Source organism: Trichosurus vulpecula, chromosome 6 (assembly GCF_011100635.1).
Source record: "Trichosurus vulpecula isolate mTriVul1 chromosome 6, mTriVul1.pri, whole genome shotgun sequence".
NCBI lineage: Eukaryota > Metazoa > Chordata > Mammalia > Diprotodontia > Phalangeridae > Trichosurus > Trichosurus vulpecula.
In genome coordinates, this window is record NC_050578.1 from 209,004,186 (window position 1) to 209,022,823 (window position 18,638).

At 38.9% G+C, this 18,638-nt stretch overlaps 1 protein-coding gene across 2 annotated transcripts in view; it reads right to left on the reverse strand.

The window, feature by feature from the left end:
• Window positions 1–18,638, reverse strand: part of RGS12 (regulator of G protein signaling 12) — a 211,118-nt gene that overhangs the window by 178,265 nt on the left and 14,215 nt on the right. For both annotated transcript variants that reach the window (XM_036764419.1, XM_036764416.1), the window contains exon 2: window positions 5,528–5,644. In XM_036764419.1, coding sequence (XP_036620314.1) covers window positions 5,528–5,644 — 117 coding nt within the window. The remainder of the gene's footprint in view (window positions 1–5,527; window positions 5,645–18,638) is intronic.

Consider the following 18,638-nt stretch of genomic DNA (forward strand, 5'->3'; position numbering starts at 1 on the left):
CTTTTTTGTTTGGATTTATTTGCAACTCTCAAGCCAAGGACTTTCATGTAACTTGACTAACAGTTCAAAGTTCACAATGAAACCAACACAAAATCAATGAATTTCAATTTTATCACAAGATTCTCATAATCCAATGAAACAAAGAAGAGCAATTCAGAAACTTTCAGGATTTTTTTCAAGGTCCAAAGGTTTTAAAGTGTGTTAAATATTCCAATTAAAACATGATGGGTACACTGAAGGGTCACAGATTTGACCCTTAATCTATAGCCTTCAACAAATCATTTCTCCTCACTGGACATCAGTTTCAGTTTCATTCTCTATCATATTCCATTCAAGCCAACAAATATTTACTATGCATTTACTCCTTTACGAGGCCTAAAAGAGATTGCCTCCTAGTGGGAGAATACGACATATATAAAAATAATGACCTAATGATGTAAGGTGAGCAGAGAGAATATATCTATATCTGAGATGCAGATATATAGACATATCAGAGAGAGAGAAATATGTGTGTGCATTTATATATTTTAAGATCTACCAGCTAAAAAGGACCTTACAGTTAACCTAGTCTAATCCTCTCATTTTACAGACAAGAGAACCGAGAGAGATTAAGTGACTTGCCCAAGATTACAGAGGTAGTAAGTGGCAGAGCCAGGGATTCAAAGTCAGTCTTCTGACTCTAAGTTAGTACTGTCACGGTAGTACCATGCTACTACCCCACAAGGATTCTGACTTTGGCTCTACATTTGAATAAAAATTTGGTTTTGTTGAATCGTACACAAACTACCTAAATTTGCTTTTTTAAAAATTATTTTACTTTGTTTCCAAGAAGTCTTCTAAGAGGAATTGATTGCTGGGATGGAAATGGGGGGAACCTTGGGAGAAGGGGGCATTTTGTCTTTGAGTTTGTGACAAAGAAGAGGAAGACCAAAAAGAGTCTGAAACGTACTCTATATAGATTTGGGGAGACCAAATTTCAAAGGGTGCTGAAGAAGGACAGGTAGATATTACGAACTAGAATTTTATAGAGGAAGTCAAACCATGAGGTATAGAAAGCTCTCAATAATAAAATTCTGAATACCAAGAAAAATAATTCTGATGAGGCAAGGAAAAAAAGGAAGACTGAATTGTCTGGATCCACAAAGAAGTCACAACAAGCTTAAATTTTTAAAGAGCCATACACAAAAGACAGAAGCAAGGGTGGGTAACAGAGGATGAATACAAATGTGCAGTAAGGTCTTTTAAAAAACAGCGTCAAAACTATATTTATTTGTTAGCAAGAGAGCTTCTATGGGGCAGAGCTTTTTTAGAGAGGAGATGATGGGTAGTGATAATGATGCAAAAAGAAAAAAAGAAAAAAGAGCCAATGGAAAGTTTTTTAAAATACACAGAAGAGTACAGGAGGAAGTTCAGAAGGGACACTGACAAGCAGGGTAATTTTGTTACTATTGTGTTAAATTTAATATACAATTTTTAAAAAATCTATGTAATAGAAGTTTACAATTCCATACACAAGCCTCGTTCTCTGTTCTTTTTCTGTTGAAATGCACATGTTCACTGATATTTGTTAAGTTCATAATAAAAAAAAGATAATTTTTTTTAAAAAAGAATGTCTGGAAGGCCAATGCACAAAAGAAGCTGAAGCTAGTTAAGACTACTGAAGAGAGAAGAAAGGGCTGAAGGTGGTGCTATCCTGAGTGAAAAGAGAAGGTTCAAAGAAGAAAGAGGATCACTGCTACTCTGGGTGGATGAAATGGTAATATCAGGCAACAAGGGGAAGACAGAGTTGTTGGATTCCTATACTGCTTTTGTTGTCTAGGCCAAGGATAATGATTTTTGGAATGGAAAGGACAGAACAAATGTGGCTAATAGGGACTTGATGCCTAAGATGAGTAAATGGAGAGCAGGAGAGTACCAGCTATCCTTGTGAAGGCCAAGTCACATAGATGAGATAAACTATCTCTGAGGGTGCTAAAAGAACTGGTAGGTACACTTGAGAGCCCCTATCTGTGACCTTGGAAAAACAATGGAGCATGGGAAAGGCACTGTGGAACTGGAGAAAGGCAAATGTCTCAATTTCCAGAAAGAAAGAGAGGGAAGATTCCTAGAATAATTCTAGAATTTATTATTGTAAGAATGTTTAATTAAAAAAGTAATTGTGATCACAAAGAGATCACAAACTCATGTTCATCAAAAATAGATCACTCCAAATTAATCTCGTCTCTTTTTATGACAGAGGTTCTAGACTCAAATATCTGGAGAATGTTGTAGATAGTTTACCTAGGTTGTGTAAGCAAATCGTTCATGCTATTCTTATGGAAAAAATAGACAGATGTGGGCTAGGCAATATAGTACCATTAGGTGGATTTGGAACTGATCAAATGCCTGGACAAAGAGTAGTCATTAATAGTTAAATGTCAATTTGGAAGGAAGTCTTTAGTAGAGTGCCCCTGGTATCTTAATTTGGCCCAATGAGTCAAATAAATGTATAAATGGCCTGCTTATTAAATTTTCAAAAAGAGAGGCAAAATATATAATGTACTGAATAAGAAAGTCAGTATTCAAAAATATCTTTACAGGATAAAATATTGTGTCAATCTAATAAAATAAAATTTAATGAGGATAAATGTCAATTCTGGGATAAGTACAGAGTGTACACAGGAAAGAGCTAATCTTTTCAAGGGATTAACACTTCCTTAACAAAAGAAAAAAATTCAGACGCTATTAACCAGGTTCTTATTGGACATATCCTCTAAACTTGGATTCAAAAAATCAAGTTCAAGATTATAAATTAGAAGAGGTGCAGCTAGAAAGCAATTAATTGAAAGGGATCTGGTGGTCTAAATGAACTGCAAGCATAATATATAAGCCCACAGTAAAATAAGGCAAGATGGCGGAATAAAGGCAGAGACTTGCCTGAGCTCTCCCAAATTCCCCTCCAATGTTTAAATAGTACCTCAAAACAAATTCTGGAGTGGCAGAACCAATAAAAAGATGGAGTAAAACAATTTTACGGCCCAAGACAACTCAGAAGGTTGGAAGGAAAGGTCTGTCTCACTGGGGTGAGAGTGTAGCACAGTTCGGCACAGGCTGCACCCTCACAAGCCAGCAGAAGGCCTTGGAGTCAACTGAATTGATGGTGTCAGCTCCTGGAGCTCTCAGTCTGCAGACAGTAAGGGAGTCAGATAACTGGTGATTAGGAAAGACCCTTTGCTGGCACGGGGATCAGGACACTGTTGCGTTGCCCATAAATGGATCTGTATCACAATCCCAGGGAGACAAGGCACACTAGCAGTAGCCAGGATCCTAGGCACAGTTCCAGGGTGGAAAAGAGTACTTGTGGTTGCTCACAGACCATAGCACAGGCCAGGAGATGAATAACCAAAACTTTCTTTAGATCATACCACCTTGGAAGAACTGAAAACTCACAGACTCCCCAGGACTAGTTCTGAAAATAACAGCAGAAAAAACCCCTCAAGTTTGGGACACTGCCCCCTCCACCCCAGAAGTGGGGGCAAGAAAGAGGCGAAAATGAGCATACAACAACAAAGATAACCTGATCATAGAAACTTACTATGGTGACAGGGAAGAATAAAATACAAACTGAGAAGACAACAACATCAAAACAACTACATGCAAAGCCTCAAAGAAAATTGTGAACTGGCCTCAAGCCCCCAAAAAATTAATTCCTGGAAGAGTTTCCAGATAAAGGAGAAAATATTGCAAGCAGCCAGAAAGAAACCATTCAAATATCATGGAGCCACAGTCAGGATAGCACAAGATTGAGCAGTTTCTACATTAAAGGATCAGAGGGTTTGGAATATGATATTCCAGAGGACAAAGGAGGTAGGATCAAGAATCACCTACCCAGCAAAGCTGAGCATAATCCTTCAGGGGGGAAAATGGACATTCAACAAAATAGAAGACTTTCAAGCATTCCTGATGAAAAGACCAGAGTTGAATAGAAAATCTGACTTTCAAATACAAGATTCAAGAGAAACATAAAAAGGTAAACATGAAAGAGAAATCATAAGGAATTCAATAAGGTTAAACTCTTTATATTCCTACAATGGTGGATGATATTTGTAACTCTTAAGAACTTTATCATTATTAGGGCAGTTAGAAGGAGTACACATAGACAGAGGGCTGGTGTGAATTGAATATGATGCAATGATAACTAAAAAAATAAAATTAAGGGGTGAGAAAGAGGAATGCACTGGGAGAAGGGGGAAAGAAGAGTAGAATGGGGTAAATTATCTCACATAAAAAAGGCACAAAAGGGAGCAGCCAGGTGGCACGGTGAATAGACCACTGGTCCTGGAGTCAGGAGGACCTGAGTTCAAATCCGGCATCAGAAACTTGATATACTTACTAGCTTTGTGACCTTGGGCAAGTCACTTAACCCCAATTGCCCTGCCTTCCCCCCTGCAAAAAACAAATAAACAAACAAAAAGGCACAAAAGAGCTTTTACAGTGAAGGGGGAAAGGGCGACAACAGGCAGGCAACACTTAAACCTTACTCTCATTGGAACTGGCTCAAAGAAGGAATAATATATCCACTTGGTTGGGTATAGAAATATGTCTTATCCTAGAAGGGAGGAGGATAAGAGAAGGGAAGAGGGAGCTACTAAAAAGGCGGGTTGGGGGAGGTGGTGATCAGAAGCAAAAAATCAAACGCTGTCTTAGAGTACATTAAGAGAGGTAATAGTTCTACCACGCTCCTGTCATGGGCAGGACACAAAGTACTGTTTTCTATTCTGAGCACAATGCTGGTTAGTTAGAGAGTATACAGAGAGCAACCAGGATTGATTGTAGACAATAGAGATGTTTTGCCTGGAAGAGAGAAGACTTAGTGAGAATATAACAGATGTTTTAAAGTGTGTGAAGCACCCAGAAGACAGAGCTAGGACAAATGAGTAGCGGAAATCAAATCTGCTCAATGGTCTCACAAATCTGCAAGGAGTCTTTACCTCCTGTGAGAATAAAGGGCAATGTGTGATGTGTAATTCGAAGTAGCTTAAGCTTATGCTTGGCTCTAGAAGTCCTGTTACAAAGGAAAAACATTTTAGCAATCGGAACTACCCCAAAATGGAATGAATTACCTGCAAGGGTAATGGGTTCTTCTGTCCTGAAGTCATTTATCACCCAAGTCATAGAAAAGATTATGGGTCAGGTACAAGTTAGGCAAGACAGAATCTCAGGTCCCTTTCCAACTGAGATAACGGGATCATGATTTTGTCAATCGTATTTAATAGGTTATTAAAAACATACGCCTGAATCTCCTCTTCCTATCAGAGAGGTGGTGGACTCCAGGTACCACCTGAGACATGATATATTTTTTGGACATGGCCAATGCAGGAAATTGTTATGGCTGACTATGCATATTTGCAACATGTTTTTCTTTCTTTTTCAATGGAAGTAGTGGGAGGAAAGGGAGAAATAGCGGATTTTCATTCATTGAAAAAAATGTAAATAAAATTAAACGTATATATGTGTGTGCATGTACATATACCTAAGGTTAAATTACCTCAAGGTCATCGAGTGAACGAGTAATACTAAATCTCTTGGATCTTCCAAATGATCTCCGAGTAGAGGTACGCTGTGGAGTATGAGCCAAACCAATTCCAAGTCCGAATTTTGAACCCTAAAAGCAAAAGAGAAAAGTTTCTTTAGTTATTCTCTAGGGATTTAGAATTTCAGTTTCATCATTGATATAGGACTCAAGAAGAACAAGAGGAAAACAACCGAGTAGCTCTTCTGTGAAGAAGTGAGAACAAAACCCTGCCCAGAATTACTGGAGAGGAGAAGGCACCAAGAGTCTGCAATGCCTGACAGGGGAAGGAGCACTCACACTCCTGGAGTCATGATGAGCATCAGGCTAGAGCTACATCACCCCAAGCACAATGGTTCTCCTTCACAGGTGAGTTTTCAGGAGTTTTATAAATGTCACAGAAAGTTAAGGAAATCACCTTAAGACCGGAACTAAAATCTGAATCTCAAACTATCTCAGATGCATACAAATAACCACTAGTTCCTACATTTCTTCTTTCTCCTTAATGAAATTTCCATAATTTATTGTTTTGGAAATTTAGAGAATAATTCTGGAAACTCAAAGCCAAACCCCTCTCATCCTAAAGGGAAAACAAGGCACACAAATGTCTGCTTATCTTCAAAGACAGCTTTATTACCTTTTATCAAAAACAATCATAGCTTTCTTTCCAAACGCCCCAGCTCAAATTTCTCTTCTCTGCCTGCTGCACTCATCTGACTTGGGTCACTCTGCTTGCCCTTACTTCATTCCTAACAGGAGTTACATATGATGTATTCTTCAAGTTGTCTAGCCAATAACTAAGTAATGCTCTTATAGAGCATGATGTTTGACAGCTGAGAACCAAATTCATTCTCAGACTCATAAGAGAAGAGCTGTCTGACATGATCTCCCAACTACAAGTGTCTTCACTGCCCCAAATTCTCTTGTGCTTAAGGTATGTATATTTTGTATATTATTATTCATGTGCATGTTGTCTCTTCTAATAGAACGTAAACTCTCTGAAGTCAGAGATTGTTTCATTTTTGCTTTGTATTCCCAGCACCTAACAGTGTTATGATGAATATCTGGCCACTAGACCCAGATGGCTCTGGAGGAGAAAGTGAGGCTGGTGACTTTGCATAGCCCTCCCTTACTCAAATCAAAGTCAACTGCAAGTCATGTCATCATCTCCCTAATGTCATGGTCCTCTTGGAGAACAAAGGACAAATACAACAACCTAACACAGTACCTAGAACATACTGTTCAGTCATTTTCAGTCATGCCCAACTCTCTGTGGCCCCCTTTGGGGTTTTCTTGGGAAAGATACTGGAGTGGTTTGCCATTTCTTTCTCCAGCTCATTTTACACAAGTGTCTGAGGTCAGATTTGAATGGCCCAAAAGATGAGTCTTCCTCAATCCAGGCCTGGCACTCTATTCACTGGGCTACCTAGCTGCCCCTACCTAGAACATAAGAGGTGCTTAATAAATGCTTATTCAGTGAGTAATTAAAGTGAAATAAGTCTGGAAAGGTAGCCTGAAGCCAAATTTTGAAGGGCTTGAAATGTCAAGTGGAGGAATTTTTGTTTTTTCTCATGGGTGATAGGGAACCACTGTAGCTTTTAGAACAGGAGAGTGATATGGCCAGAGCTGTGCTTGAGGAATATCTGTTCTGGTCTCTCAGGGAGATGGATTGGTGAGGGGAGAGGCTAGAGACCAGGAGACCAATTAAGAGACTACTGCAATAGGTTAGTTGAAATTTGTTGAGGGTCTGAGCTACGCTGACGGTTTTGTGAGTAAACATAAGTCAGATCAGCAAGACTTGGCCACTGATTGGCTAAGGGTAGTGAGAGAAGAATCAAGGATAAATCCTAAGATTCAAACCTGATTGACTAGAAAGATGGTGGTGACCTCATTAGAAAAGGGAAAATTCAGAATAGAGATAGGTCTAACAGGAAAGGCAACAGGTTCTGTTTTGGACATGATGAGTTCGAGATCCCTACAGGATATGCAGCTAAACATGTCCAACAGACAGTTAATGACGTGGGACCTAGAATTCAGGAGAGATACAGGCTGGATATGTACATTTAGGAGTCATGTGCATAGAGGAAGGATCATAGAATCAGCTTAAAAACTAATAAGATCACCAAGAGAGTACATAAAGACCAAATAGCTCCCAAGCTTCCAATTAGAATCCAGGTATGATGATACCTCTGCTACTCCTGACTTCCTGATGGCACCTGCTTAAGTGACTGCAGCAAGGAGGCATATGGCTCTAGAGGGAAAGCAGGACTCTAGAGATCGTGTGTCCCAGGTAAAACCTGCATCTTCTTTTTGTACAGCATTCATCACAAAGTTACACAAGTAATCTCTCTTAAAAAAGACACTTTTGGGCCAATCAATCATTCACTTAGCTGTCTGCACACTTACCATGGGCAAGGAAATACAGATAATAAGGGAGCTCCTGCCCTCAACATAGAACAGTAGGGAAGATCAGACCAGTTTTCAACAAAGTAAAATGTGACAATGCACAAGGACAAAGTTCAAATCAAATTACTTTTGGCTGGAATAAGGGAGAGGAGGATGAGGGAAGGCTTTATGGAGATGACATCTAAACTGGAATTACAAAGGTAAAGGAGAAATGGAACAGCCAATGCTGGGGGTGGAAAGAACAATACAAGCAGAGGCACAGAGGGAGGAAAGAATGGTTAGGGCATGATGAGTATAATTTAGGTTAGCAGAAGTGTAAGGTGTGTTAGGGGGAGCTGTAGGAGGAAAGGTTGGAAAGGTATACTGGGGTCAAGTTGGGAAAGACCTTCAATAGAAGGTAAAGGAATGTAGACTTTACTCAGTTGTTAGTGCATTCTCCCTCTCCAACTTATGTCATATTTATTTATCCATTTACAGGTCCTGTTATGAGTCCTTTTCCTGCTTCTCTGATCTCTTTGGAGGAGAGTCCTGACATATGATTCCAAATTGCTTTAAAGAATGGCTATATCAATTCTTAGCTCCACCAACAGAGTATCATTGCGCCTGTTTTCCCATAGTACCTCCAACACTTGTCATTTTCAGGCACTCATATGGGGAAAGAACAGGAAGAAGGGCAGAATTGCTGAATCATATATTCTACAGACAGGAGGAAAGTGTAAGAATACTGGAAATGTAGCACGAGGCCATGTTGTGAAGGTCTTTAAGAAGTAAACAGAAAATTTTACATTTGACCCTGGAGGTGACAGGTAACCACTAGAGTTTATTGAGGTGGGGAAGGACGTGACATAGTCATACATGCACCTGGGAAAATCACTGGTATCTGAGTGAAGAATGGATTAGAACTGTGAAGGATTTGAGACAGGAAAACCAAACAGAAGGCTACTGCAATGGCCCAGTTTTAAGGTGATGAAGGTCTGCACCAGTTTGGCAGCTACATGACTAGGAAGAAGATACAAATGAGAGCTGATATGAAGGTAGAAACAAAAAGATTTGGCAACAGATTGTACTGAGTGCTAAGGAGGAGTCAAGGATGACGCCAAGGTTGAGAGTCTGGGTGATTGGTGGGACGGTGGTGCCCTAAAGAGTAATAGTGAAGTGGACAAGAGGGGAAGGTTTGGGGATAAAGACGAGTTCTGTTTTAGACAAGTTGAATTTGAGGTGTCTAAAGAACATCCAGTTCAAGACGTCCAAGAGGACTAGGTGATATAAAACTGCAGTTCAGAAGAAAGGTTAGGGCTAGATTAGCAGATTGAGGGATCATATGGTTAGAAATATCTGAACCCATGGGACCTGAGGGGATCACTAAATGAGATAGTATAGAGGGAGGAGAGAAGGGAGCCCAGGACAGATCTTTGGGGAGATAACCTGTGGTTAGCAGATGCAACCTGGATGAAGATCCAGCAAAGGAACCTGAGAAGAAACAACTCAGAAGTGAAAAATTTCCCAAAAATTTAGAGGGGAGAGAATATACACGAGAAAGGGGAAATTGATAGCATCAGGTGAAAAGTATGAGGATTGAGAAAAACCCATTCATTTCGATCATTAGGAGATCATTGGTAACTTTAGGGGGAGCAATTTCAGTTGAATTACGAAGCTAGAAGACAGATTGCAGAGGGTTTAGAATTCAATGAAAGGAAAAGCTGAGGTAGCCAGTATATGGATTTCTCATAGAGTTTAGCCATGAAGGGGAAGAGATGTATCAAATGGTAGCTAGAGGGGATAGACAGATCAAGTAAAGATGTTTTTTTAAGGTTAGAGAAGACATGGGAATGTTTAAAAGCAGTAAAGAAGCAGCCAGTAGATAAAGAGTGACTGAAGATTAGTGAGAGTGTGAGGATGACAGAGTGGGCAATGTGCTGGAGGCAAAAAGATGGAAGACAATCTAGGGTATGTATAGAAGGGTTTACCTTAGCAAAGAGAAGGATCAACTTCTTCATCTGAGACATGAAGGAGATAGTGAGGGAAGAAATTCAAATGATGTGAGATTTGTAAAAATCAATAGTTTGTCTGATTAGTTATGACTGAAGCTGCTTTACTTTGTACATAGTTATCTCTAGTCTGGGGTTGACTTTGACCTTTGCTCTAACAAGTCAATGGTCTGACAACGCACAGACAAGTAACTCAGAAATGACTCCCACGTTAGTAACCAGTTATTTCCTGACTTATATGACATAGTCAGCATTCATTTCTTTTGACATTTTGTGGTATTCATTGCAACCAGTACCCTTCCAATTCTTTTCTCAAATAAAATATTCACAATATATGAGTGGGAAGCTTCTGAGTAGTCTACAACCTTTGGCCTCTTATTTCTTATTTCTGAACTGTATTTTCCAACTTTTTTTTAACTATCCTTCCCTTTGCATGACATCATCAAGAATTAAAATACATGTTGACTTAGTCTGGAGGATCAAGTTTTTCATATAATTTCTCTACCTCTTCATCTTCTGTACAGATGTTGACACATACATAAGCTGAAATTACCTTCATGCTGGTCTTTTGGTTCATGCTTATAAGTATTTCATGACAAGTATCACATGAAAGGCTGTTTCTTATAGTCTTCGAACATAGAATAAAACCAATTCATTTATTTGCCTCACCAAGGACGATCTATGAGGATCCTTCCATTAGGTCAAACTTCCTTAGGTCTTCTGGCTTCATTTATAGCAAGAATGTCAATATCATCATGGCTCTGTTTCTTTAGTAGTATATTAACTCACTTGACAGTACACAAGAACCTCAATTTATATAACCAACAGTTAAAGTAGTGTTTATAGACAATCTAAAACTGTGTTTCTTAAGGCCCTCTAACACTGTAACCCTAGAAAGAGAAGGCCAATGTAGCAAAGTATGCGCCATTTTAAAATGTATTGTTGTTGTTGTTTTATGGGTTCATGTGTCCAAACGACATGATGCTTTTCTGTACTTAGCCAGTCAGGTCCTTGGACCGGTAACACATGCAAAATCTGCTAAAGTTTGTGCTTTACTAGGATGGGAACTCAGGTCATCTCACACAACGGGCAAAATATAATAATATCATTGTAATATACCATAAACCAGAATATTACAAAATTCATAATAACATTTTAAGCCCATCACCCATTTACAACATTGGTCGTATGGAACTTCTGCCTTCTGGGAATGCAATTTTGCCTAATACTGCTTTTTCTCAGACCCAATCAAAGACATTAGGTAAAACATACTTATTTCATGATCATTTTATAGAAAGGAAGGCATCAGGGACATGCTACTGCTTCTAGCCTTGTCTTCTCTGTTTGACCTATCCAGGCCCACAGAAGAACCTTAACTTCTTTATTCAATCTTATACTCTTCGATTAATGACTAGCCCTTATTCCTACAAATGTCCACAATATGACTAACCTCATTCTGTCTCTCTGTCTGTCTCTGTCTCTCTCTCTCTCTCTCATCTGTGTGCAAAGTGTATTGAGTCATAGGCAGTATTATTTTTATCTGAACAAAGCAGAAGAAAGGTGACAACTGCAGGTACATAATAATGGTGGCAGACTTATCTGGGAAGACTGAATGTAATGTGGAGTGAGACACACTAGAGGGCCTTTGACCAGGCAGTCACAGTCACTAAACCTTTTCTTTGGATAAAGGAAGCATCCACAGCCTAAGATTCCCACTGATATAGGAAGTCTGATGCAGAGACGTGTGCTGCCTGTCTAAACCACAAGACTAGTCGGTGGCTGACTATTTTTTCACAAGTTTCATTATATATATATCATTCATTCATTCATTTATTCTAATGAGAAGTTTAAAGAAAAAACACTCTGCCGTAGAGGTTCAATCTTGAGGCGAGGGCTCCTGGAAGTAGTCCTGAAGAAAGAAAAAGGGGGCATGTTGTTTTGAGTGGCCTCAGACAGTCCCTTTCAGTTCTCAGATTCAGTGATCCATTAATTGATACAAAAAAGCACCAAGAAAGGAAGATTATTTTGCCAGAATTTTGGCCTGCCAATTATTTGAAATCTGTCCTTGACATGTGTCACTTGTCTGAGGGTTTTTGTTTAAACTCATCTATGAAGTGTCTTATATTTACATTTCATAGTACATTTTTAAATTAATACATTCGTGTTTCTATACCAGAATATAAAGGTATCAGTGATTAACACACACACAAAAAAAACAACTAACATTAAGATCTTTCTTCCTCCCGTCTTTCTGGAGCAATGTCAGGCAACAATAATAATAATCCTTTGTATTCACATTGTACCTTACTTTACTGAATCTGGCATTTAAAACCTGCGTATGAATACTGGTTCTTCTGTTTACTACTTGTGTGACCCTGGACAAGTGTTTTAACTTCCTTGGACTTCAGACCTCGGGTTCCCCATCAGCTCATCAGCTGCTAACATCTTTCTTTCCTGAAATCACACACACACACACACACACACACACACAGGTGCGTGCGCATATTTAGGTACGTATATGTATAGATGTGTATTGCACACACACATATACACGCACATGTTATATTTAATTTTTACACACATGTAGTTTTCCTCCAATAAAATGTAAATTACTTGAAGGCAAGGAAAGTTTCACTTTCGTCTTTCTATCCCAACGCCCAACACAACGTCTGACACACAGAGGAACTGAATAAATGCTTGTTGAATTGAATCGAATCTACAAAATGCAGGGCCTGGCCTTGATGTTTAAGAGATCTACGATCCCAAGGCTTTATCTCACTTGATCCTCATTACTACTCTGTGAGACAGGTGCTATCATTAGTCTTACCATTTTACAGGTGAAGAAGCAAAGGTTCAGAAAAAATAAATGATCCGCTTAAGATCAAAGAACTAGGAAGGGGCACAAGCAGAACTAGAAGCCAGGTCGTTCAGCTCCAGGCCGGCTGTATCACAGAATTTTCTGTACTCATCTAACCAGTATCTTTAACTGACACTATCCAACATCAGACACTGTGATTTCCTAACAAACTTAAATAACAAAAGACAAAATCTAAGACTAAAGTGGTTTGAAATTTTTGCACGTTAAAGAGCAACCGGCTTGAGGCTCTTCAACTTCTGTCTTCCCTTTTTACCTGAATGAAAATCTTGTTCTTTATCTCTGGGAGGAAAAAAAAACTCGCAATGATTCATTAAAAAGGCACTCTAAGTCACATTTTAAAAACATGATCTTCCTTTTGGTTGTTACTGTTCAATAACACACACCTGCTTCTGAGAGTAAAAATGAGTTAAATACCTTCACAAAAACACACCTGCGCATACAAGTCAATTTACACGAGGTGTCTCTGATATGCATAGGAGGTAATATTCTATACCAAGACACACCTGCCTTTGAGGAACACATAAAATACCTCAAAATAATTATAAAAATAAGAACCAAACCACATAATAAAAGAGGGGCTTTGCACAATGACCCAAAACTATGTACAACGATTGATGGAGACAAACTTTTTCTAAAATTGTGACCCAATTCAATTCAATAAACATTTATTAAGTTTTTACTGTGCGTCGGGCATCGCGCTAGTGCTAGAATAGGAAGGGAAACAGCCCCAGGCTCCAAAGAGCTTGCCTTTCGTCTATCAAAGGGCATGTGTTCCCCTACTATTAGTTTTCTCAGATGTTCTTAGTTAAAAACTGGGTTGCCATTTTATTGGCTGCCCACAAACCCCTGAGAGCAGTAAGGGGCTGCAGTAACCTTAAATGGGAAAGATCCAACATATTTTGGCAAAATCCCTTAATTATACCTGAAAGCGGCAGAGCAGCCAAGGTAAGGGCAAGGTAACCAATGTTCTGAAGTATTTACATCATGACTTACAAGCAACCACATTTCAGTTCAACAAGTATTTATTGACACCTTCTCTGGGCAAACCACTGTGTTAAGACCTTTGGGGAAAAAGGTAAGACGAATCTCTGTCCTCACAAAACCCATATTCTAGCTGGGGAGACAGGACATAAGGAGGTAATGTGGATTTAGTATCAAAAGACCCAGCTTTGGGCCCGTGGTGTCTTGGACAGAATACTGAAGTGAGAGGCAAGGAAACCCGGGTGCAAGTCCTGGTTCTGCCAACGATCTTGAAAAGGTCATTTCACCTCGATGGGTCTCAATTTTTTTCATCTGTAAAACAAGAATTATGCCTAAGAATATTCATAACCTATGAATCCTGGCCATGACGCAAGCTGCATTATCTCAGACAAATCAATTTTTGAGCCTCAGTTCCTTCATCTGTAAAATTAAACTATCAGTACTTAACAGTATACCACGTCCCTCTCAGGGTTCCACTGGGAAGAAAGTGACTTGTGAACTGTGAGTTAGAAAGTCCTCGATGGCTCCCTTTTTTCTCTAAGGTAAAACACAAACCCCTTAGCTAAGCATTCAGCTGTTCTACAATCTATCTCCAACCTTAGTGCACATTACTTCTCTTCACATATTCTACATTCTAGGCAAATTGGACAATCCGCTGATTATAGGACTAGTATCTACCAGACTCTCCCGCAACATAAGCCAGGCCCACAAATCCTCCTTCCCTACTAAGAAGGGGATTAGCTTTTCCTAAAAGGAGGCAAAGCTGGACCCAGGACCAGATTGGACCTGTTTCTCTTGATGCACCTTCTTTCCCTCGGCTCCTCCTCCTTTTCTCCCTAAAAGAAGACAAAGCTGTCCCAGACCTGGTTCCCTGAAGAAACTTCCTGGTCACCTAAGGCAATAAAAAGTCCCAGCCATGACTAGATTAGGCGTCTCAGATTTGATAGGTGCCTAGAATCATGCCAGTCACCCTACCCTGTCCTGATGACCTACTCACCAGAAGCATTTCCATAAGGAGGGAAGGGAGGAAGGTGGGGCACACTACCAAAGTGGAAGCTAAGCACCAATGTATCTTTCTTGTATGTTTTAGGGAAAAGTAAACCTCCTTTTTGTTAGTTTAACTGTTCAATGACTTTCAAGTGTCTTACTTCATCTCAATATCAAACATGAGTTAAATCCTGGCATTACGATGAGCACTAACACAGCTATTCCTCAAATAGAACATTCCCGAATTTCCTCACTCTGAATTTGCACAAGCCATCTTCCATGACTAAGATGCACCTCCTCCTCACCTTCACCTCTCAAAATCCTTCTCTTTCTTCAAGGCTCAGCTCAAGTGTCCTGTACTAAGCCTCCCCCGATCCCTGCTCTACCCCCAATTGTTAATATACTCTCTCCTCAAATTACTTTATATTTATCTGTGGAATACCTTCCCTAGTAAAATGTAAATCCCTTCAGTGTAAAGGCTTTTCATTTGTGCCTTGTACTAATAATTATTTCCATTTTATTTGGATAAAAGTGTGATCCACTATTACTACGATACAAGAAGTAGCATGATTTGGAGGAAAGAGCACTGAACTCTGAGTCCAATGACCCTGGATCTAGTCCTGGTTCTGGTCTATAAATACTTAATTTCTCTAAGCCTCAGTTTCCTTAGTTAAAATGGGAAGCATAAAAATATGTTCTCTTCCTACTTCACAAATGTTTTATGCTGCATTATAAATATAGCAGCAACCATCAAAACTACTTGGTGCTGGCTAAGAAACAGAGTGGTAGATCAGTGCAATAGGTTAGGTATAGTAAGACACAGTAGTCAATGACTATAGCAATCTACTCTTCGATAAATCCAAAGACTCCAGCTTCTGGGATAAGAACTCAGTATTTCACAAAAACTGCTGGGAAAACTGGAAAATAATATGGTAGAAAGTAGGCATAGACGAGCATCTTACACCATGTGTCAAGATAAGGTCAAAATGGGTGTATGATTTAGGCATAAAGGGTGATACCATAAGCAAATCTGGACAGCAAGGAATAGTTTGCCTGTCAGATCTAGGTAGAAGGGAAGAATTTATGACCAAGCAACAGATAGAGAACATAATAAAATGCAAAATGGATCATTTTGATCACATTAAATCAAAAAGGTTTTGTACAAACAAAGCCAATGCAACTAAGATTAGAAAGGAAGCAGAAAGATAAACAATTTTTACAGTCAGTATCTCTGATAAAGGCCTCATTTCTAAAATATATAGAAAACTGGGTCAAATTTATAAGAATACAAGCCATTCCCTAATTTACAAATAGTTAGAGGATATGAACAGGGAGTTTACAGATAAAGAAATTAAAGCTATCTCTTGCCATATGAAAAAAATGCTCTAAATCACTACTGATTAGAGAAATGCAAATTAACTCTGAGGGACCACCTCATACCTATCAGATTGGCTCATATGACAAAACAGGAAAATGATAAATGTTGGAGAAGATGTGGGAAAATTGGAACACTAATACATTGTTGGTGGAGTTGTGACCTGATCCAACCATTCTGAAGAGCAATTTGGAACTATACCCAAAGGGCTATAAAACTATGCATACCCTTTGATACAGCAATACCACTACTAGGTCTGTATCACAAAGAGACCATAAAAAAGGTAAAAGGAACCACATGTACAAAAATATTTATAGCAGCTCTTTTTGTGGTGGTAAAGAATTAGAAATTGAGTGGATGCCCATCAATTGGGGAATGGGTAAATGAGTTGTAGTAGATGAATGTAATGGAATACTATTGTTCTATAAGAAATGATGAGCAGGCAGATTTCAGAAAAACCTGGAAAGACTTACATGAACTGATGCTAAGTGAAGTGAACAGAACCAGAATAACACTGTACACAGTAACAGCAACACTAAGCGATGACCAACTTTGATAGATGTAACTCTTCTCAGCAACACAATGATCTAAGACAATGAGTCTAAATGCAGATTGAAGCATACTATTTTCTCTCTTTTTTTCTTTCCCTTTTGTTCTGATTCTTCTTTCACAGCATGACTAATGTGGAAATGTGTTTTATATTATTGTGCATGTATAGTCTATATCAGATTGCATGCCATCTTGGGGAGGGCGGCAGGAAGGGAGGGTAATAAAATTGGAACTCAAAATTTAATAAGTGAATGTTGAAAACTAAAAATTAATTTTAAAAAACAAATGTGAAGATCACACGAAATAGTGTCTGTGAAAGCTCTCTGAAAATTGTAAAGTGCTATACAAACGTTAGGTATAGCATTATTATAGTAAGTAGTTCAATGATAACACAATACAAGGCTGTCTTTGATTAGGGGCCAAAGGAGTGACACAGTAGTTCAGGTGAGATCAAAGGGGGCTGGCTTGGGTAGGCAGGAAAGGTTTCATTTAAATAGTCAGCTAGATTTTCAAAAGTGCTATCAAAGGAAAACAATCCAATAATTTAATCCCTTGTAGTAGAGGCAAGGATGGAGTTAAGCACATATATTCTGCCAGCTGTAGTCTCTGTTTCTTTTACAAAAGTCCTATAACAACAAGCCTAGAACGAACAAATAGACAAAAAGTTATTCTGCTCTTTAAAGACTGACCATGTATAGCACAGTATAGAAGAAAGAACAGACAGAGTTAAAGGACCAGGGTTCAAATTCCAGCCATGTTCCTTACTACTTGCATGACCCTAAGCAAATGACTTCATTGGGTCTCAGTTTCTGTATCTTCAAAATGGGGACAAACAGAACAAACCTAAAACTCTCTTCCATACGATAGCCCTTAAAATGACACCAGTTTCTATTCATGAAGATTACAGTCTTACTATTGGGATTCAAGTCCACCAAAATCCTGATATATTTTCTTTTTTAATTTCTTTTTTAGTTTTAGTTTACAACACTCAGTTCCACAACTTTTTGAGTTCCAAATTTTCTCCCCCTCCCTCTCCTTCCCCCTTCCCCACAAGACAGCATGTAATCTGATATAGGTTCTATGTATGCCTCCACATTAAACTTATTTACACTATAGTCAAGTTGTAAAGAACAATTATAACCAATGGAATGAATCATGAGAAAGAAGAAACAAAAACAAAAAAGGAGGAAAAAAAGAGACAGCAAATAGTTTGCCTCAATCTGCATTCAGACTCCGTTTTCTTTCTCTGGATGTGAATAGCTTTTTCCATCATGAGTCTTTTGGAGATGTCTTTGAACCTTGTACTGCTGAGAAGAGCCAAGTCTATCAAAGTTAGTCATCATAGATACCGTGTGTCTGTAATCATGTATAATGTTCTCCTGGTTCTGCTCCCCTCACTCAGCATCAGATCACATAGGTCTTTCCGGGTTATAATGAAGTCCGTCTGTTCCCCATTTCTTATAGCACAACAGTATTCCATTACATTCATATACCATCACTTGTTTAGCCATTCCCGAACTGATGGGCATCCCCTTGATTTCCAATTCTTTGCTACCACAAAAAGAGCTGCTATAAATATTTTTGTACATATGGGTCCATTTTCCACTTCCATGATCTCTCTGGGATACAGCCCTAGAAGTGGTATTGCTGGGTCAAATGGTATGCACATCTTTACAGCCCTTTGGGCAATCGTTCCAAATTGCTCTCCAGAATGGCTGGATCAGTTAGTTCACAACTCCACCAACAATGTAACAGTGCTCCAATTTTCCCACATCCTCTCCAGCATTTATGATTTTCCTGTTTTGTCATGTTAGGCAATCTGACAGGAGAGATGTGGTACTTAAGAGTTGTTTTGATTTGCATTTCTTTGATCAATAGTGATTTAAAGCATTTTTTCATATAACTATAGATATCTTTAATTCA